At 42.2% G+C, this 20,448-nt stretch overlaps 1 protein-coding gene across 1 annotated transcript in view; it reads right to left on the bottom strand.

Moving 5' to 3' along the window:
* Positions 1-20,448, bottom strand: part of LOC121538046 (laminin subunit alpha-5-like) — a 224,751-nt gene that overhangs the window by 139,550 nt on the left and 64,753 nt on the right. Inside the window, exons 3-7 of the mRNA XM_045206924.1 lie at positions 16,779-16,896; positions 12,281-12,399; positions 12,008-12,178; positions 10,794-10,891; positions 1,204-1,319 (exon numbers count right to left, since the gene is read on the bottom strand). Coding sequence (XP_045062859.1) covers positions 1,204-1,319; positions 10,794-10,891; positions 12,008-12,178; positions 12,281-12,399; positions 16,779-16,896 — 622 coding nt within the window. The remainder of the gene's footprint in view (positions 1-1,203; positions 1,320-10,793; positions 10,892-12,007; positions 12,179-12,280; positions 12,400-16,778; positions 16,897-20,448) is intronic.

The raw sequence follows: 20,448 nt of genomic DNA, 5'->3' as shown, positions 1-20,448 counted from the left end.
TGTCACATAGTCGGAGCAGGAACTACACCATCCCATATCAACACTGATGTCACATAGTCGGAGCAGGAACTATACCATCCCATATCAACAGTTGGTTTATCAACAGAGAACGGATGGACGGAGATAGTCTTTTAAGAAGCATTGAGATTAGATTAAGGCGAGAAAGAGGCATCCGAGGAAACCGACATCCCAACCTTGCGCGAACTGAACACAGAAAAACACACATTCCCAGTTGACCCAAAAGAGACCTTAGGTAATGCTATTTTTACTGAGTCTGAGAAAACAAAAAAAAGCTGTGATTTTATCTGTTGTTATCAGCCTTCAGCGACAGAGAGGTGACCTTAGCCATACACCCTTATCCACAACACACACACACACACACCCTTATCCACAACACACACACACACAGCCTTATCCACACGGTCTGCTCAGATCAGAACTAGTGTGGCTGGCACCCCTTCACTCAGCACGCCGCTTTTTATCAAACTGAAACAACATGATAACTTTAGTTTTTCTGTTCTGGCGAAGCCGTTGTGAGAAGGTCACTCTCTCTCTTGTTTTCATTCATTTTTGTGAATGTCATTGTGATGTCTGTGGACGCATGATTAAAAATAACTGGAGCATTCATGATGATGTGTGTGTGTGTGTTTGCACAAGTGTATCTGTGTGTATCCAGTATGAATGGAGGGTTGAAGCGGTGTCAGTGAGATGAGCCATGGACTGTTCCTGTTTCCCTAGGGGATAGTTACTGAGCCTTATCTTAGGGGATAGTTACTGAGCCTTATCTTAGGGGATAGTTACTGAGCCTTATCCTAGGGGATAGTTACTGAGCCTTATCTTAGGGGATAGTTACTGAGCCTTATCCTAGGGGATAGCTACTGAGCCTTATCCTAGGGGATAGTTACTGAGCCTTATCTTAGGGGATAGTTACTGAGACTTATCTTAGGGGATAGTTACTGAGCCTTATCTTAGGGGATAGTTACTGAGCCTTATCTTAGGGGACAGAGGTTTACTGAGACAGCCAGAGAGATATGAGCAGGTAGGTGTGTGTGTGTGTGTGTGTGTGTGTGTGTGTGTGTGTGTGTGTGTGTGTGTGTGTGTGTGTGTGTGTGTGTGTGTGTGTGTGTGTGTGTGTGTGTGTGTGTGTGTGTGTGTGTGTGTGTGTGCGGTGGGGTGTGGTGGGATGAGGGGGGTAACACGCACGTTCACACTCGTTAGCCTTGGAAATGGTCGCTGGTTTCCATGGTAGCTGGTTGAACCCGGGGCAACACTGGTCACATGACTTCCCACAAGTGTTGTGTTGGCAATCACACTGCAGTCTAGAGGAGACAACACACACATCAACAGCTAAACAAACAGAAGATAAACAAACATGGATGAATAGACATGTCAAAATGTGGTGGTCCTCTGTAGCTCAGTTGGTAGAGCACGGCGCTTGTAACGCCAGGGAGGTGGGTTCGATCCCCGGGACCACCAATACGTAAAAATTTATGCACACATGACTGTAAGTCGCTTTGGATAAAAGCGTCTGCTAAATGGCATATTATTTATATTAAAACAGAGACTTCCTGTATCCGTCTCTATCTGTCTGTAGTTCTCTAACTTCATGACAGCTCGTGTGTGTGTGTGTGTGTGTGTGTGTGTGTGTGTGTGTGTGTGTGTGTAGCTCTGTGATGGCTCTTCTTCAGATCAATAGCGCCTTGCGTTCTAACATCCCATTGTTACCAAAACACAATAGGCCTAATACTTGAGGTTGAACTTTTAGCCAAACGTTCAAATTCCTCTAACTCTTTTAAACTTCTTTAGTGCCGTCAGACATTGAAAACGGTGCCCACCCGCTCAGTTATATTCCTGGAGAGAAACCGGATCTATCAATGAAAGAGTTAATCCCTCTCCAGTCCCAGATCTTCACCCTGCTTAATCCCATTTAATATGAACAACCTGCAGTTTACAGTGTGGCCAAAATAGACCGGGAAAACAACCTACTGCATTCATCTGGTCATTCAAGGACAAAAGCATGTATAACAATATACAGTGTATTCTCAAAGTTCACAAGCCCATTGCTGGTGTAATAACATAGATTCATAGTGGTTATTAAAAATTTTTGTCATTTAGCAGACGCTCTTATCCAGAGCGACTTACAGGAGCAATTCGGGTTAAGTGCCTTGCTCAAGGGCACATCGACAGATTTTTCACCTAGTCAGCTAAGGGGATTAGAACCAGCGACCTTTCGGTTACTGGCACAACGCTATTAACCACTGAGCTACCTGCCGCCCATATATATAACCTGGTGTAATAACATATTTATAGGGGTTATATATAACCTGGTGTAATAACATATTTATAGGGGTTATATATAATCTGGTGTAATAACAGATTTGTAGGGGTTATATATAATCTGGTGTAATAACAGATTTGTAGGGGTTATATATAATCTGGTGTAATAACAGATTTATAGGGGTTATATATAATCTGGTGTAATAACAGATTTGTAGGGGTTATATATAATCTGGTGTAATAACAGATTTGTAGGGGTTATATATAATCTGGTGTAATAACAGATTTGTAGGGGTTATATATAACCTGGTGTAATAACATATTTGTAGGGGTTATATATAACCTGGTGTAATAACATATTTATAGGGGTTATATATAATCTGGTGTAATAACAGATTTGTAGGGGTTATATATAATCTGGTGTAATAACAGATTTGTAGGGGTTATATATAACCTGGTGTAATAACATATTTGTAGGGGTTATATATAACCTGGTGTAATAACATATTTGTAGGGGTTATATATAACCTGGTGTAATAACATATTTATAGGGGTTATATATAATCTGGTGTAATAACAGATTTGTAGGGGTTATATATAACCTGGTGTAATAACATATTTGTAGGGGTTATATATAACCTGGTGTAATAACATATTTATAGGGGGTTATATATAATCTGGTGTAATAACAGATTTGTAGGGGTTATATATAATCTGGTGTAATAACAGATTTGTAGGGGTTATATATAACCTGGTGTAATAACATATTTGTAGGGGTTATATATAACCTGGTGTAATAACATATTTGTAGGGGTTATATATAACCTGGTGTAATAACATATTTATAGGGGTTATATATAATCTGGTGTAATAACAGATTTGTAGGGGTTATATATAATCTGGTGTAATAACAGATTTGTAGGGGTTATATATAATCTGGTGTAATAACAGATTTGTAGGGGTTATATATAATCTGGTGTAATAACAGATTTATAGGGGTTATATATAATCTTGTGAAATAAAAGATTTATAGGGTTATATATAATCTGGTGTAATAACAGATTTATAGGGGTTATATATAATCTGGTGTAATAACAGATTTATAGGGGTTATATATAATCTGGTGTAATAACAGATTTGTAGGGGTTATATATAATCTGGTGTAATAACAGATTTATAGGGGTTATATATAATCTGGTGAAATAAAAGATTTATAGGGTTATATATAATCTGGTGTAATAACAGATTTATAGGGGTTATATATAATCTGGTGTAATAACAGATTTATAGGGGTTATATATAATCTGGTGTAATAACAGATTTATAGGGGTTATATATAATCTGGTGTAATAACAGATGTATAGGGTTATATATAATCTGGTGTAATAACAGATTTATAGGGGTTATATACAATCTGGTGTAATAACAGATTTATAGGGTTATATATATATATATATATATATATATATATATATATATATATATATATACACAGTTGAAGTCGGAAGTTTACATACACTTTAGCCAATTACATTCGTTCAAAACATACGTTTTTCACAATTCCTGACATTTAATCCTAGTAAAAATTCCCTGTTTTAGGTCAGTTAGGATCACCACTTTATTTTAAGAATGTGAAATGTCAGAATAATAGTAGAGAGAATTATTTATTTAAGCTTTTATTTCTTTCATCACATTCCCAGTGGGTCAATAAGTATTTGGTAGCATTGCCTTTAAATTGTTGAACTTGGGTCAAATGTTTCGGGTAGCCTTCCACAAACTTCCCACAATAAGTTGGGTGCATTTTGACCCATTCCTCCTGACAGAGCTGGTGTAACTGAGTCAGGTTTGTAGGCCTCCTTGCTCGCACACGCTTTTTCAGTTCTGCCCACAAATGTTCTATAGGATTGAGGTCAGGGCTTTGTGATGGACACTCCAATACCTTGACTTTGTTGTCCTTAAGCCATTTTGCCACAATTTTGGAAGTATGCTTGGGGTCATTGTCCATTTTGAAGACCCATTTGCGACCAAGCATTAACTTGACTGATGTCTTGAGATGTTGCTTCAATATATTCACATAATTTTCCTTCCTCGTGATGCCATCTATTTTGTGAAGTGCACAAGTCCCTCCTGCAGCAAAGCAACCCCACAGCATGATGCTGCCACCCCCGTGCTTCACGGTTGGGATGGTGTTCTTCGGCTTGCAAGTCCCTCCTTTTTCCTCCAAACATAACGATGGTCATTATGGCCAAACATTTCTATTTTTGTTTCATCAGACCAGAGGACATTTCTCCAAAAAGGACGATCTTTGTCCCCATGTGCAGTTGCAAACCGTAGTCTGGCTTTTTTATGGCGGTTTTGGAGCAGTGGCTTCTTCCTTGCTGAGCGGCCTTTCAGGTTATGTCGATATAGGACTCGTTTTACTGTGGATATAGATACTTTTGTACCTGTATTCCTCCAGCATCACAAGGTCCTTTGCTGTTCATCTGGGATTGATTTTCACTTTTTGCACCAAAGTACGTTCATCTCTAGGAAACAGAACGCGTCTCCTTCCTGAGCGGTATGATGGCTGCGTGGTCCGATGGTGTTTATACTTGCGTACTATTATTTGTACAGATGAACGTGGTACCTTCAGGCATTTGGAAATTGCTCCCAAGGATGAACCAGACTTACATTTTACATTTTAGTCATTTAGCAGACGCTCTTATCCAGAGCGACTTACAGTTAGTGAGTGCATACATTATTTATTTTTTGGTATTTTGGCCCATTCCTCCATGCAGATCTCCTCTAGAGCAGTGATGTTTTGGGGCTGTCGCTGGGCAACATGGACTTTCAACTCCCTCCAAAGATTTTCTATGGGGTTGAGATCTGGAGACTGGCTAGGCCACTCCAGGACCTTGAAATGCTTCTTACGAAGCCACTCCTTCGTTGCCCGGGCGGTGTGTTTGGGATCATTGTCATGCTGAAAGACCCAGCCACGTTTCATCTTCAATGCCCTTGCTGATGGAAGGAGGTTTTCACTCAAAATATCACGACACATGGCCCCATTCATTCTTTCCTTTACACGGATCAGTCGTCCTGGTCCCTTTGCAGAAAAACAGCCCCAAAGCATGATATGTTTCCACCCCCATGCTTCACAGTAGGTATGGTGTTCTTTGGATGCAACTCAGCATTCTTTGTCCTCCAAACACGACGAGTTGAGTTTTTACCAAAAAGTTATATTTTGGTTTCATCTGATCATATGACATTCTCCCAATCCTCTTCTGGATCATCCAAATGCACTCTAGCAAACTTCAGACGGGCCTGGACATGTACTGGCTTAAGCAGGGGGACACATCTGGCACTGCAGGATTTGAGTTCATGGCGGCGTAGTGTGTTACCGATGGTAGGCTTTGTTACTTTGGTCCCAGCTCTCTGCAGGTCATTCACTAGGTCCCCCCATGTGGTTCTGGGATTTTTGCTCACCGTTCTTGTGATCATTTTGACCCCACGGGGGTGAGATCTTGCGTGGAGCCCCAGATCGAGGGAGATTATCAGTGGTCTTGTATGTCTTCCATTTCCTAATAATTGCTCCCACAGTTGATTTCTTCAAACCAAGCTGCTTACCTATTGCAGATTCAGTCTTCCCAGCCTGGTGCAGGTCTACAATTTTGTTTCTGGTGTCCTTTGACAGCTCTTTGGTCTTGGCCATAGTGGAGTTTGGAGTGTGACTGTTTGAGGTTGTGGACAGGTGTCTTTTATACTGATAACAAGTTCAAACAGGTGCCATTAATACAGGTAACGAGTGGAGGACAGAGGAGCCTCTTAAAGAAGAAGTTACAGGTCTGTGAGAGCCAGAAATCTTGCTTGTTTGTAGGTGACCAAATACTTATTTTCCACCATAATTTGCAAATAAATTCATAAAAAATCCTACAATGTGATTTTCTGGAGAAAAAAATTCTCAATTTGTCTGTCATAATTGACGTGTACCTATGATGAAAATTACAGGCCTCTCTCATCTTTTTAAGTGGGAGAACTTGCACAATTGGTGGCTGACTAAATACTTTTTTCTACCACTGTATATATAATTAGTGGTCAGGGAAAATCTGACAAATTTCCTGGTGCACTGCTCTCATTAATTGCTGTCTCTATCCCCTGTGAACGTAACAGCTGATTTGTCACGATCTCAGCTTTCGTGTAATATAAAGTTTGTCTCTGTGATGAACACAAAGTGGTTTCGTATCACTTTTTTTTTTTTTTTTTTTATCCCTGAGTTTTTAAAATGAAATTCGATTTAAATCAATCTGTGTTGTGTTTGTCATAGAACTTCCTTTTGCTGCAGTAAAACTCCCAGCGTTGCAGCGTTGTAACGCCTCAATCACACCGACTGTGTCATTGCATTTCGGTACACCAGAAGTACATTCATTTCCAATGGAACGCCGCGTTTGCCTTGCAGCATTACGTTGCAGAGGCAGTTGCAGTGCGTTCCGTGTGGTGCATACGTTGGATTTATCGACGACGGCTTGACAGAAACTGTAACAGAATGTGAACGTTGAAGTTTTGTTGCACACATGTCCAGACGATGCTGCACACCATGTTGCGCAATAACGCTGTCGGTGTGATCGAGTTGTATAGATTGTGTACCTGTAACGTACCGTTTCGCCACGAATTGACGGACAGTCCGATCAGCGAATGAGCGTTAAGGTGGGACTCCCGAGCATCCAATGGCTGTGGATATGTAACCTGATACCCCAGAGTCATTGGAGGCCAACTGGTTTGAAGCAGGGAAGCGGGGCTTTTAGCCAGAACAGTTTAACATAAGTTGATTTATAAGCAAATTACTTTGATATGATAAAACAATTTAATTATAACGAAAGTCCCCTCTCTCTCGCTCCTCTCTCTCGTTCCTCTCTCTCTCTCTCTCCCCTCTCTCTCTCTCCCCTTTCTCTCTCCCCTCTCTCTCCCCTCTCTCTTCCCTCTCTCTTCCCTCTCTCTCTCCTTCTCCCCCCTTATCCTCCTCTCCATGTATACTTTAAGAGATGTGTTTTGACAAATCACAGAGCACTTTGCAAATAGCCGTTATTATTTGTTGTCGTGAATAATTTGGCAACGGCTGCAGCAGTCCTACCACTAATCAACGCCCCTGTGTTCAGAACAGGAAGCTGACTCTTAAACCCACAGCTAGAGGGGAACATCATTCTGATAAAGAACAACACAGATCATCATTATTGGCCACGTGTTGCTCTAAGAGGTCCCTTTGAACAGTCTGTGTACAACGCTACACACAAGCTGGCACTGATGTTAAAAACACTCACTAAATCAACACAGAGCTAAAAACAAATGGTTCTCTGTCCCAAATGTCACCCTATGCCCATATAGGGCTCTGGTGAAAAGTAGTGCACTACGTAGGGAATGAGGTGCTATTTGGGGACGCCGCTTCAGTAAATCAACAGACTGAAATAAGGGCTGCAGGTACCCAAGGAGGTCTGGTAGGTAACGGAAGCACCGCCTCAACGTGTCATATTTTACAGCCTCACTGGAAAACTTGTGAAGGCTCACATTTTTTTTGATTAAGTAGCCCGTGTTTAATGTTATTTCGCACCTTGATATCATCTCCTCTTTGTCTATAAAAAAAAAAAAAAAAAAAAAAAGAACTGAACTGCATGCGATTGAACAAGTCTCAGGAAGCATGTGCTGCATTCATTCATATGGACCGAACATTTTATATACCGTAGGCCTATAGAGAAATTGGTTCACATAGGCCATATGCCCTGAATAAATGTGTTCATATGGGCAGAATATTGTCTAAAATATCCGGATGGTTAAAGGCCGACATTTGGTCGTTTCAATTAAAAAACCCTTTGTAACATGACTATAGAAATGGAAACGTTGTGATTTTAGTGAGCGCAGAACGGCTACTATACTTAGGTCTATATCTCATCTAGTTTCTACAATGTTGACAGAATAAATAAAACAGGACGGATTACTGGGAAAATCTCATCCCCTAAAACCTACTAATAACAAATAAACCTGTGTCAAAATAAAGTTCAAATGAAGAAACAAAGAAATCGAAAGAAAAGTTATTTCAACCGTTTAATAATTCATTTGATTTCCAATTGCTCTAGAATCTAATTATCAATATAATAAAACTAGGCCTACGATAATATTATTTCCTTGAAAGTAGTAGACTCTAACACCACACGTTGAATAGCAAGGCGCTACGCATTCACTTTCAGGTCGCAGTTGTAAATGAGAACTTGTTCTCAACTGGCTTACCTGGTTAAATAAAGGTGAAATAAATAAAATAAAATAAAATATGAGGAGTTTTTAGGATATCAGGTGTTCTGCACAGCAACTTACTGGGGCCGATTCCCTCGAGGGACTCGATCATGCTGTTTCCAGCAACATACTGAATATCTCTCCATAGATTGGAGGAGTATTATTAGGATACTTGAGCGGCACCATTCGGAAAGTCTGTATCAATTGGCTGCATTTTTTTTTCGATATGAAATTGGGAGACGGAAATGTGACTGACCTGCACAGGTAGGAAAGTGGCCCCGTGTAGCTCAGTTGGTAGAGCATGGCGCTTGCAACGCCAGGGTTGTGGGGGATCGATTCCCACGGGGGGCCAGTATGAAAAATAAAATAATCTGGATAAGAACGTCTGCTAAAATGACTAAAAATGTAAAAAATTAAAGTGTCCAGACTGTGTGCTGATTCAACAGTTTAGCTAGGTGGTCCTCTGTAGCTCAGTTGGTAGAGCACGGCGCTTGTAACGCCAAGGTAGTGGGTTCGATCCCCGGGACCACCCATACGTAAAAATGTATGCGCACATGACTGTAAGTCACTTTGGATAAAAGCGTCTGCTAAATGGCATATTATTATTAGGTGTGAATGTTCTGGAAGCTTAATTCTAATCAATCATCTGAAAACAATAAGAAGCCTATCGAAACCTGATTGGCCATCACCAGCAGGACAATCATTCTGATGGTGCGCTCAACGGCTGCTGACAAACCTTTCTCAGAAAAACAATCTTCACATCACCAAAAAGATGTAGGCCTATGACATTGTAAAATATATTTATTTTATAGCCAAAGATAACCTAAAGAGTCACATTAACTTGATTCGTCATTAACGTGGTTCTTCAATAATTATGTACAGCCCGTGTAGCTCAGTTGGTAGAGCATGGCGCTTGCAACGCCAGGGTTGTGGGTTCGTTTCCCACGGGGGGGGGGGGAATGTATATGCACTCACTAACTGTAAGTCGCTCTGGATAAGAGCGTCTGCTAAATGACTTAAATGTAAAATGTTGGATGTGCATTCGGTGAGCTATAGTTTACCACAGTACGTAGGGCTATAGTTTATCATCATCAGTTGACCCAGTAAATAATTTCTAATGAACGACAGAGTGATTAAAAAGTGGTATTTCCTGCTTTATTTACAGCAGGTTCTAGTAAGAAAACATCGAGGTAACGCGTTAGTGTTTTCATACGTTCCTGTGCTTCGGATTGGACACCTAGTACACTGTGCGCAAATGTGTGTAGGCTATTGCGCAACACCCAACGGCATCGTGTGAATATCCTAATTATAATGATGGCGAGAGCCCAGTAACAGATTGACTGTAGTCCCCCTTAATCATAGGCTATTGTTAGGCCTACATTGTGTCTCCAAAACCACAATGTTTCCATTTCTATAGTCATGTGACAGTCTTTTTTTAAAATTGAAAACGTCCAAATGTCGGCCTTTTACCAGATCCAGGTTCAGTCATATGGGAGAGTCAGACAGGATATGATGTGGTGTAGAAGACTACATTATCAAATTACCAGTGAAAGTAAGTAAGGGAGAAATCTGGGATTGAATCATGGCAGTATACTCCTATGACAGCCATGTCTCAGGGCAAGGGGAAATCCAATGTAGACATCATGTCTTAAATGAATTAACAGAATCTATTGAGGTGTAGTAATCTCTACAGAATCTATTGAGGTGTAGTATTCTATACAGAATCTATTGAGGTGTAGTATTCTATGCAGAATCTATTGAGGTGTAGTAATCTCTATTCTATAATCTATTGAGGTGTAGTAATCTCTACAGAATCTATTGAGGTGTAGTAATCTCTATTCTAGAATCTATTGAGGTGTAGTAATCTCTACAGAATCTATTGAGGTGTAGTAATCTCTACATAATCTATTGAGGTGTAGTAATCTCTACAGAATCTATTGAGGTGTAGTAATCTCTATTCTAGAATCTATTGAGGTGTAGTAATCTCTATTCTAGAATCTATTGAGGTGTAGTAATCTCTATTCTACAATCTATTGAGGTGTAGTAATCTCTATTCTAGAATCTATTGAGGTGTAGTAATCTCTATTCTAGAATCTATTGAGGTGTAGTAATCTCTATTCTAGAATCTATTGAGGTGTAGTAATCTCTATTCTACAATCTATTGAGGTGTAGTAATCTCTATTCTAGAATCTATTGAGGTGTAGTAATCTCTATTCTAGAATCTACCATCTATTAGATTATAGTCAGACTGTCCTTCTTACTTGTAGGGGTCGTTGGGGTTGTGTGGGTCGCAGGCCTCAGCGTGTCCGTTACACACACACCGTCCCCCGATACTGATGTCCTTGATACTGTAGTAATACTGCAGAGAGACGGACACAGCAAGAAGACGTTAGATCAAATTGACAAGTGATTGCACAATATATCTGCCTATTTTAATGAATAATAATAATAATAATTTATTACAGAATAATCTCAAAGTACATACAATAAAAAATAGACAACAAATAGACCCATCTAGACATGGCAACTGACACAAAGAACCCATCTGACACTACAAGGGACAAGGACGCCTCTCACACCTTCTCTACCTCCTGGCCCCTACCCTCTCACCCCTTCTCTACCTCCTGGCCCCCTACCCTCTCACCCCTTCTCTACCTCCTGGCCCCTACCCTCTCACCCCTTCTCTACCTCCTGGCCCCCTACCCTCTCACCCCTTCTCTACCTCCTGGCCCCCTACCCTCTCACCCCTTCTCTACCTCCTGGCCCCCTACCCTCTCACCCCTTCTCTACCTCCTGGCCCCCTACCCTCTCACCCCTTCTCTACCTCCTGGCCCCCTACCCTCTCACCCCTTCTCTACCTCCTGGCCCCCTACCCTCTCACCCCTTCTCTACCTCCTGGCCCCCTACCCTCTCACCCCTTCTCTACCTCCTGGCCCCCTACCCTCTCACCCCTTCTCTACCTCCTGGCCCCCTACCCTCTCACCCATTCTCTACCTCCTGGCCCCCTACCCTCTCACCCCTTCTCTACCTCCTGGCCCCTGCCCCCTACCCTCTCACCCCTTCTCTACCTCCTGGCCCCCTACCCTCTCACCCCTTCTCTACCCCCTACCCCCTACCCTCTCACCCCTTCTCTACCTCCTGGCCCCCTACCCTCTCACCCCTTCTCTACCTCCTGGCCCCCTACCCTCTCACCCCTTCTCTACCTCCTGGCCCCCTACCCTCTCACCCCTTCTCTACCTCCTGGCCCCCTACCCTAACCCAGTACCCTAACCCACTACCCAGTACCCTAACCCAGTACCTTAAACCCTAACCCAGTACCCTAAACCCTAACCCAGTACCCTAAACCCTAACCCAGTACCTTAAACCCTAACCCAGTATCCTAAACCCTAACCCAGTACCCTAAACCCTAACCCAGTACCCTAACCCAGTACCCTAAACCCTAACCCAGTACCCAGTACCCTAACCCAGTACCCACCCTGCGTGTGACGGTGGGGTCGCGGAGGGCCTTGCCCATCAGGTGTCCCAGGAGGGTGTTGGTTCTGAGGAAGCGGAGGCGGATGTTGGTGGCCTTGGTGAAATCCCTCAGGACTGGGGAGTAGGAGAAGTTCATAGCCCCGGGACGCCCGTTCACTAGAGACACCACCACCTGGGAGAGACAGAGGAAGAGAGGGACGGAGGTCACACTCACACATAAAGTAGGTATACACACACACACACACACACACACACACACACACACACACTGTACCTCTCCATTCTCCAGGGGTACGATGCGGGAGTATTCAGTGGTACAGATGACGTCGTTGTCAGAGTTGATCCGTTCGATGCTTCGCTGTCCGAAGCGCTCAATGCAGTCTCTCTTAGAAGCTGTTAAAACACACATACACACATATAAATACACAAACACATATAAATATACAAACACATACAGTACCAGTCAAAAGTTTGGACACACCTCCTCATTCATTCATTACAACACAACTGATTGTCTCAAACGCATTAAGAAGGGAAGAAATTCCACAAATTAACTTTTAACAAGGCACACCCGTTTATTGAAATGCATTCCAGGTGACTACCTCATGAAGCTGGTTGAGAGAATGCCAAGAGTGTGCAAAGCTGTCATCAAGGCAAAGGGTGGCTACTTTGAAGAATCTAAAACATAAAATATATTTTGATTTGTTTAACACTTTTTTGGTTACTACATGATTCCATATGTGTTATTTCAAAGTTTTGATGTCTTCACTATTATTCTACAATGTAGAAAATAGTCAAAATAAAGAAAACCCTGGAATGAGTAGGTGTGTCCAAACTTTTGACTGGTACTGCATAAATACACAAACACATAAATCCACACCAGTTCTTTACACATATAAATAAACACAATAATAATCAGTTAGAGAAGAATGGTAAGAATCTGTGTTGGATATGAGCTGAGATGTGTGTTGATTAGTAACAGTGTCCGGGAAGCTACTCTGAAAATATAGTCTACCAAGCTACCAAATACTTCACATTGGAAGAAGTTAAGCTACACTAAAGCTACCCTTAAGAAAAATATACACTGAACAAAAATATAAAAACGCAACATGTAAAGTGTTGGTCCGATGTTTCATGAGCTGAAGTAAAAGATCCCTCACATTATTAATACGTACAAAAATTATTATTATTATTATTTTTATTTCTCTCAAATTTGGTGCACAAATTTGTTTACATCCCTGTTAGTGAGCATTTCTCCTTTGCCAAGATAATCCATCCACTTGACAGGTGTGACATATCAAGAAGCTAATTCAACAGCATAATCATTACACAGGTGCACATTCTGCTGGGAACAATAAAAGGCCACTCTAAAAAAAGGTGCGGTTTCGTCATGCAACACAATGCCACAGATGTCTCAAGTTTTGAGGGAGTGTGCAATTGGCATGCTGTCTGCAGAAATGTCCACCAGAGCTGTTGCCAGAGAACTGAATGTTCATTTCTCTACCATAAGCCGCCTCCAACGTCGTTTTAGAGAATTTGGTAGTACGTCCAACCGGCCTCACAACCGCAGACCACGTGTTTGGCATCGTGTGGGCAAGCGGTTTGCTGATGTCAACTTTGTGAACAGACTGTCCCGTGGTGGCGGTGGGGTTATGGTATGAGCAGGCATAAGCTACGGCAATGAACACAATTGCATTTTATCGATGGCAATTTGAATGCACAAAGATACCGTGACGAGATCCTGAGGCCCATTGTCGTGCCATTCATCCGCCGCCATCACCTCATGTTGCAGCATGACCCCAAGTCGCAAGGATCTGTACACAATTCCTGGAAGCTGAAAATGTCCCAGTTCTTGCCTGCATACTCACCAGACATGTCACCCACTGAGCATGTTTGGGATGCTCTGGATCGACGTGTACGACAGCATTTTTCCAGTTCCCGCCAATATCCAGCAACTTCGTACAGCCATTGAAGAGGAGTGGGACAACATTCCACAGGCCACAATCAACAGCCTGATGAACTCTATGCGAAGGAGATGTGTCGCGCTGCATGAGGCAAATGGTGGTCACACCAGATATTGACTGGTTTTCTGATCCACGGCACAATGTTTTTTTTTTAAAGGTATCTGTGACCAACAACTAACTCAGTAAAATCTATGAAATTGTCGCATGTTGCACTTATATTTTTGTTTGTATAGTTTTAGTTAAGTTCACTTAACTAAAGTTACTTTGAAAATGTAGTTCACTACATCTAAACTACTTGGTGAAAAATTATCACGTCTAAAATCTGAGATGTTATAGACTACAAATTGCAAGAACAGTTCACTGTGTAATTTAGCCTCTATTACACACAAAAACAGTTTGAAGTGAGAATCAGGCAGACGGTCCAAACAGAAAGGACATTCTTGCCTACTTTACCAATATTTGTTTCTCTTTTTGCAAAGAAAGTAGTGTATAGTTGCTGTAGTTAGCTATATGGCAAAAAACGAATGCAAACAAGATATGGATTTAGTTGAACTCCCACCAAGCTACAGCAAAATATAATGACATTATTTGCTGAACTACAGTCCATGTAATTCACTACACTGATTATAAATGTCATTATAGTGTGCGTCTATAGGCGAGAGAGCAGGTGTGGGAATTCAGGCTGTTAAAAACCCCAGGGCTAAAGTCTCTCTCTCTCCCTCTCTCCCTCCCTCCCTCCCTCCCTCTCTCCCTCCCTCCCTCCCTCCCTCCCTCCCTCCCTCCCTCCCCCCTCTCCCTCCCTCCCTCCCTCCCCCCTCCCTCCCCCTCTCCCTCCCTCCCCCCTCCCTCCCTCCCCCTCCCCCTCTGGAATCCAACCCACAACCCTGGTGGTGCAAGAGCCATGCTCTACCAATTGAGCCATACAGGACCGCTAGCTTGATAGTTAGCCTGATCGTCATCACTAGGGTCGGTTGCACCTCAGAGTCTGAGCCCAAGGTATGGTGATAGCATGTTAGCTTGTAGCGTTATAGTTAGCCTGATCGTCATCACTAGCCCTGTTTAGGAGACCATTGATAATACAGAGGGCGAAGGGTCGGTTGCACCTCAGAGTCTGAGCCCAAGGTATGGTGATAGCTTGTTAGCTTGCAGAGTTATAGTTAGCATTATAGTCAACACTAGCCCTCTTTAGGAGACCATTGATAATACAGAGGGTGAAGGGTCGGTTGCACCTCAGAGTCTGAGCCCAAGTTATGGTGATAGCATGTTAGCTTGTAGCGTTATAGTTAGCATTATAGTCAACACTAGCCCTCTTTAGGAGACCATTGATAATACAGCTAAATGATGTAAATGTAAAAGTTAGCATTATAGTCAAGACTAGCCTAGACCATGATCTACTGACAATGAGGATTCCCCCTCTCTCCTCTGTTGCTCCTCTTACACTATGTTTCTTAAAGCTAAGGATACTCCTGAGTGGCGCAGTGGTCTAAGGCACTGCATCGCAGTGCTAACTGTGCCACTAGAGATCCTGGTTCAAATCCAGGCTCTGTCGCAGCCGGCCGCGACCGGGAGACTCATGGGCGGCGCACAATTGGTCCAGGGTAGGGGAGGGAATGGCCGGCAGGGGATGTAGCTCAGTTGGTAGAGCATGGCGTTTGCAACGCCAGGGTTGTGGGTTCGATTCCCACGGGGGGCCAGTATAAAAAAAAATATATATATATATGTGTTCACTAACTGTAAGTCGCTCTGGATAAGAGCGTCTGCTAAATGACTAAAATCTAAAATGTAAATGTAATCTGGATCACGTTCTGCACATGTGTTATTTTACGCACACATTCGTTTTTTTCTACGGTTGCTGCTGCTCTCACTCCTACCTTCACGTTTCTCTCTTTACCCACCCTCTTCTGAACCATGATGATGTAGTCTATGTCTCTCCCTCAAAATAATAAAATAACGAGGCTGTGTCAGATCTAGCCAGGGCCTGTACTGACGCTGAGGTGGGCTGGCAGCAATGCTCGGAATGTTCCCATCTCCCACCTATTGATTGACAGCTGGTGCCTCCAGTCAAGTGGAAGCAGCTCTGTGAGAGCCCACCCACCCCCTGCCCCCATCCACTGCCCTCAGGGTTATTCCAAACCAAACCCCGGAACCTTGGAATAACCCTTCGAATTACAAAGATCTAAACACACACAACTTTAATACAAAAGGGGAAAAAACGAATTCAGGGATTCAACTACCAAACCCCAAGACACATGCACAAACACACAAACCTAATCCTATTCCTGAGCCTTCTCTTCTCAATGTTCAGGAACTGCAAGTAAAATGTGTATAATAGTTATACTCACAGGAACAGGTAGTGATGGGGGGGGGGAGAAATCAATACTGTTACATATCGCAATATTATTTTTGGACGATATTATATCGATACTTTGACTCCGATTTGTAAAAAAAACAATAAAACACTAACTTTTTTTCTAGGTAGCGTTAGCTAACGCTAGTTGGCTGTACTGGCACCAAAACACAGGTATTTTTAATCCTATAGCTTGTTCTACATCTTTTTAAATAGTGAGCCAACATGTTCTCAGCACTTTTATTTCCATTATTGATCATAACTCATTATCAAATGGCTCTCTATAGCCTCTCTGCAGCAGACATACAGTGAGCAATATGTTTGCAACATCAAAACACAATAAAATCAGAGTATTGAATCACAATGCATACGGAATCATGAGAATTGCAGTACACATCGGCACCTAAGTATCGTGATAATATTGTTTCGTGATGTCCTTGGCAATTCCTAGCACTACTCACAGGCGAAAAACTGCCACGGCTGGTAGGTCTCTCCGAAGTCGAGGGAGCGTTCTAGAACCCACAGGTCTGGTCGAGGAGAGTTGGCAAACTTGATCAGGACATAGGCCACATGGAAGAGCTGGAGAAAGAAGAGGTTAAAATACATTTAAAAAAACATTTACTTTTCAGAGAAACATGAAAAGGGGACATTTTTAGGGGAATTCTCAAAGACGGGAGAAGACAAAATGGAAAGAAATGGAGAGACAAATGGAGAGACAAATGGAGAGACAAATGGAGAGACAAATGGAGAGACAAATGGAGACAAATTGAGAGACAAATGAAGACAAATGGAGAGACATGGAGAGAGAAATGGAGACAAATGGAGAGAAATGGAGAGACAAATGGAGAGACAAATGGAGAGACAAATGGAGAGACAAATGGAGAGAAATGGAGACAAATGGAGAGACATGGAGAGAGAATTGGAGACAAATGGAGAGACAAGTGGAGAGACAAATTGAGAGAAATTGAGAGACAAATTGAGAGACAAATGGAGAGACAAATGGAGAGACAAATGGAGAGACAAATGGAGAGACATGGAGAGAGAAATGGAGACAAATGGAGAGAAATGGAGAGACAAATGGAGAGACAAATTGAGACAAATTGAGAGACAAATGGAGAGACAAATTGAGAGACAAATGGAGAGACAAATGGAGAGACAAATGGAGAGACAAATGGAGAGAAATGGAGAGACAAATTGAGACACAAATGGAGAGAAATGGAGAGACAAATGGAGAGACAAATGGAGAGACAAATGGAGAGACAAATGGAGACAAATGGAGAGACAAATGGAGAGACAAATGGAGAGACATGGAGAGAGAAATGGAGACAAATGGAGAGAAATTGAGAGACAAATGGAGAGAGAAATGGAGAGAGAAATGGAGAGAGAAATGGAGAGACAAATGGAGAGAGAAATTGAGAGACAAATGGAGACAAATTGAGAGAAATGGAGAGACAAATTGAGAGACAAATGGAGACAAATTGAGAGAAATGGAGAGACAAATTGAGAGACAAATGGAGAGACATGGAGAGACAATGGAGAGACAAATGGAGAGAAATGGTGAGACAAATGGAGAGAAATTGAGAGACAAATTGAGAGACAAATGGAGACAAATGGAGAGACATGGAGAGAGAAATGGAGACAAATGGAGAGAAATGGAGAGACAAATTGAGAGAAATTGAGAGACAAATGGAGAGACAAATGGAGAGACAAATTGAGAGACAAATGGAGAGACAAATGGAGAGAAATTGAGAGACAAATTGAGACACAAATGGAGAGAAATAGAGAGACAAATGGAGAGACAAATGGAGAGACAAATGGAGAGACATGGAGAGAGAAATGGAGACAAATGGAGAGAAATTGAGAGACAAATGGAGAGACAAATGGAGAGACAAATGGAGAGACAAATGGAGACAAATTGAGAGAAATGGAGAGACAAATTGAGAGACAAATTGAGAGAAATGGAGAGACAAATTGAGAGACAAATGGAGAGAAATTGAGAGACAAATTGAGAGACATAGAGAGACAATGGAGAGAAATGGTGAGAAATTGAGAGACAAATGGAGAGAAATTGAGAGACAAATGGAGAGGCAAATGGAGAGACAAATGGAGAGACAAATGGAGAGAAATTGAGAGACAAATGGAGACAAATTGAGAGACAAATGGAGACAAATGGAGAGACAAATGGAGAGACAAATTGAGAAACATGGAGAGACAAATGGAGAGAAATGGAGAGACAAATTGAGAGAAATTGAGAGACAAATGGAGAGACAAATGGAGACAAATGGAGAGACAAATCTGCTGGTAAAAAATACATTCAACACATTTATCTGAAACATGAACGCATATGGAATGTTTACATGTTTATATGCTGCAGTGGAGCACAGTGACTAAGGAGGTGGCTGGCTAAATTACGTAAAATGTAAATTTAAATGTATATTAGGGGAATTCTCAGAATACTCCCCTCCTTTCCTTTCCTTCTAGTATGTCACACACAATAACATTTAGACCTGAAAATGTACACTTAACCTGGGTGCCATTTGGGATGCAGACCATGACACTTCAGAAGCCAAGGCTGATACAATGTGGTGTCATCGATGTTATGAATTGTGAGCTTAACTTCTCTATTCATCTAGTGGTGAGTTAAAAAACAGATGTTTTCCCTTTGATGCACTAAACAAAGAGAGTAATTCATTAACAGAAAGGATTGAATTTCTGTTTGGCTGTGACGTTTGCGTGTGTTACGCTTGTTCCCATCGATCTATCATCACAGACAGACACACAGAGAGACAGAGAGACAGAGAGAGAGAGAGAGAGACAGACACAGAGAGACAGAGAGACAGACACACAGAGAGACAGAGACAGAGAGAGAGAGAGAGAGAGAGAGAGAGACAGACAGACAGAGAGAGAGACAGAGAGAGAGAAAGAGAGAGAGAGAGAGAGAGAGAGAGAGAGAGAGAGAGAGAGAGAGAGAGAGAGAGAGAGAGAGAGAGAGAGAGAGCGGGGGAGAGAGAGAGAGAAACAGAGAGAGAGAGAGAGAGAGAGAGAGAGAGAGAGAGAGAGAGAGAGAGAGAGAGAGAGAGAGCGGGGGAGAGAGAGAGACAGAGAGACAGAGAGAGAGAGAGAGGAAGAAAGAGAGAGAGGGAGAGGAAGAGAGAGCGAGAGAGAGAGCGAGAGAGAGAGCGAGAGAGAGGAATAGAGAGAGAGAGAGAGAGAGAGAGACGCACGCAGACAGCAAGATGCATCAATCTCACCAGAGAAAGCATCCGAGAGAGCTAAACAGTGGATATTTAGGTTAAGGTTGCGCTGTTTCGCTCGCTCGGATGCTTTCTCTGGTGAGATTGATGCATCTTGTCGGCGTAACGTCTCGGACCCCCCCCCCCCAAAAAAAATGTTTGACTTTTGTTGCATTTAGAAGAGCTCACGTTTCATTCAGGTTCCCCCCGTAATTCGCACTCTGGGGGCGCATAGTCTCCCTTGCCAAACTCATGGCGTTCCACCTATAGTGTGTTGAGTTAAAATATCCTATATGTGCCTGCTGTGGTGTTCCTGTCACAGTTTCATATACACGGGGTAGAAGTGAACTTAGTACAGGACACAGCCTGGTCTCATAGACCGGACGTAACATAGTAAACGTATATCTGGAAAACACTCAAATGAGTATGATATGTTACGTTTGGCATGGTTACATAAGACAGGAGGTTACATAAAAGAAAGGCTTTACCCATTTTGAATGTTATATTGTTTTTGTGCATCTCTGAGTGATGTTCTATCGATTCCCTGGGTCATTTTTATGTTTTCATGTGTATCTGAGTTATTGGCGTTCATGCAGGCAGAAATCCATCCGGTATGAGCCGTGATAAAGTCGCTCTCACTACACTGGAAGTTTAATAGGAATACGACTTTTAGATTGCGAAAACGTCTATCATACATCAGATTTCAATACTGGCCGATGTCGTAACTCGGGAGGATGTCTTCTCTCGATTGAGCCATTGTTCATATTTTTGCGATATTCCTACCTCGAGAAATGTGTAATTTAACGGAGGGTCTAGCACATTCTTCCTGTCTGTCTGCCTCTTTAGTCCAGGGTGCATTGCAGGGTGCCGTTGCCATAGATATTATAGAAGACAGGAG

This window comes from Coregonus clupeaformis, chromosome 24 (genome assembly GCF_020615455.1).
Source record: "Coregonus clupeaformis isolate EN_2021a chromosome 24, ASM2061545v1, whole genome shotgun sequence".
In the NCBI taxonomy this organism is placed as follows: Eukaryota; Metazoa; Chordata; class Actinopteri; order Salmoniformes; family Salmonidae; genus Coregonus; species Coregonus clupeaformis.
This window is presented reverse-complemented; position numbering and strand designations above follow the sequence as displayed.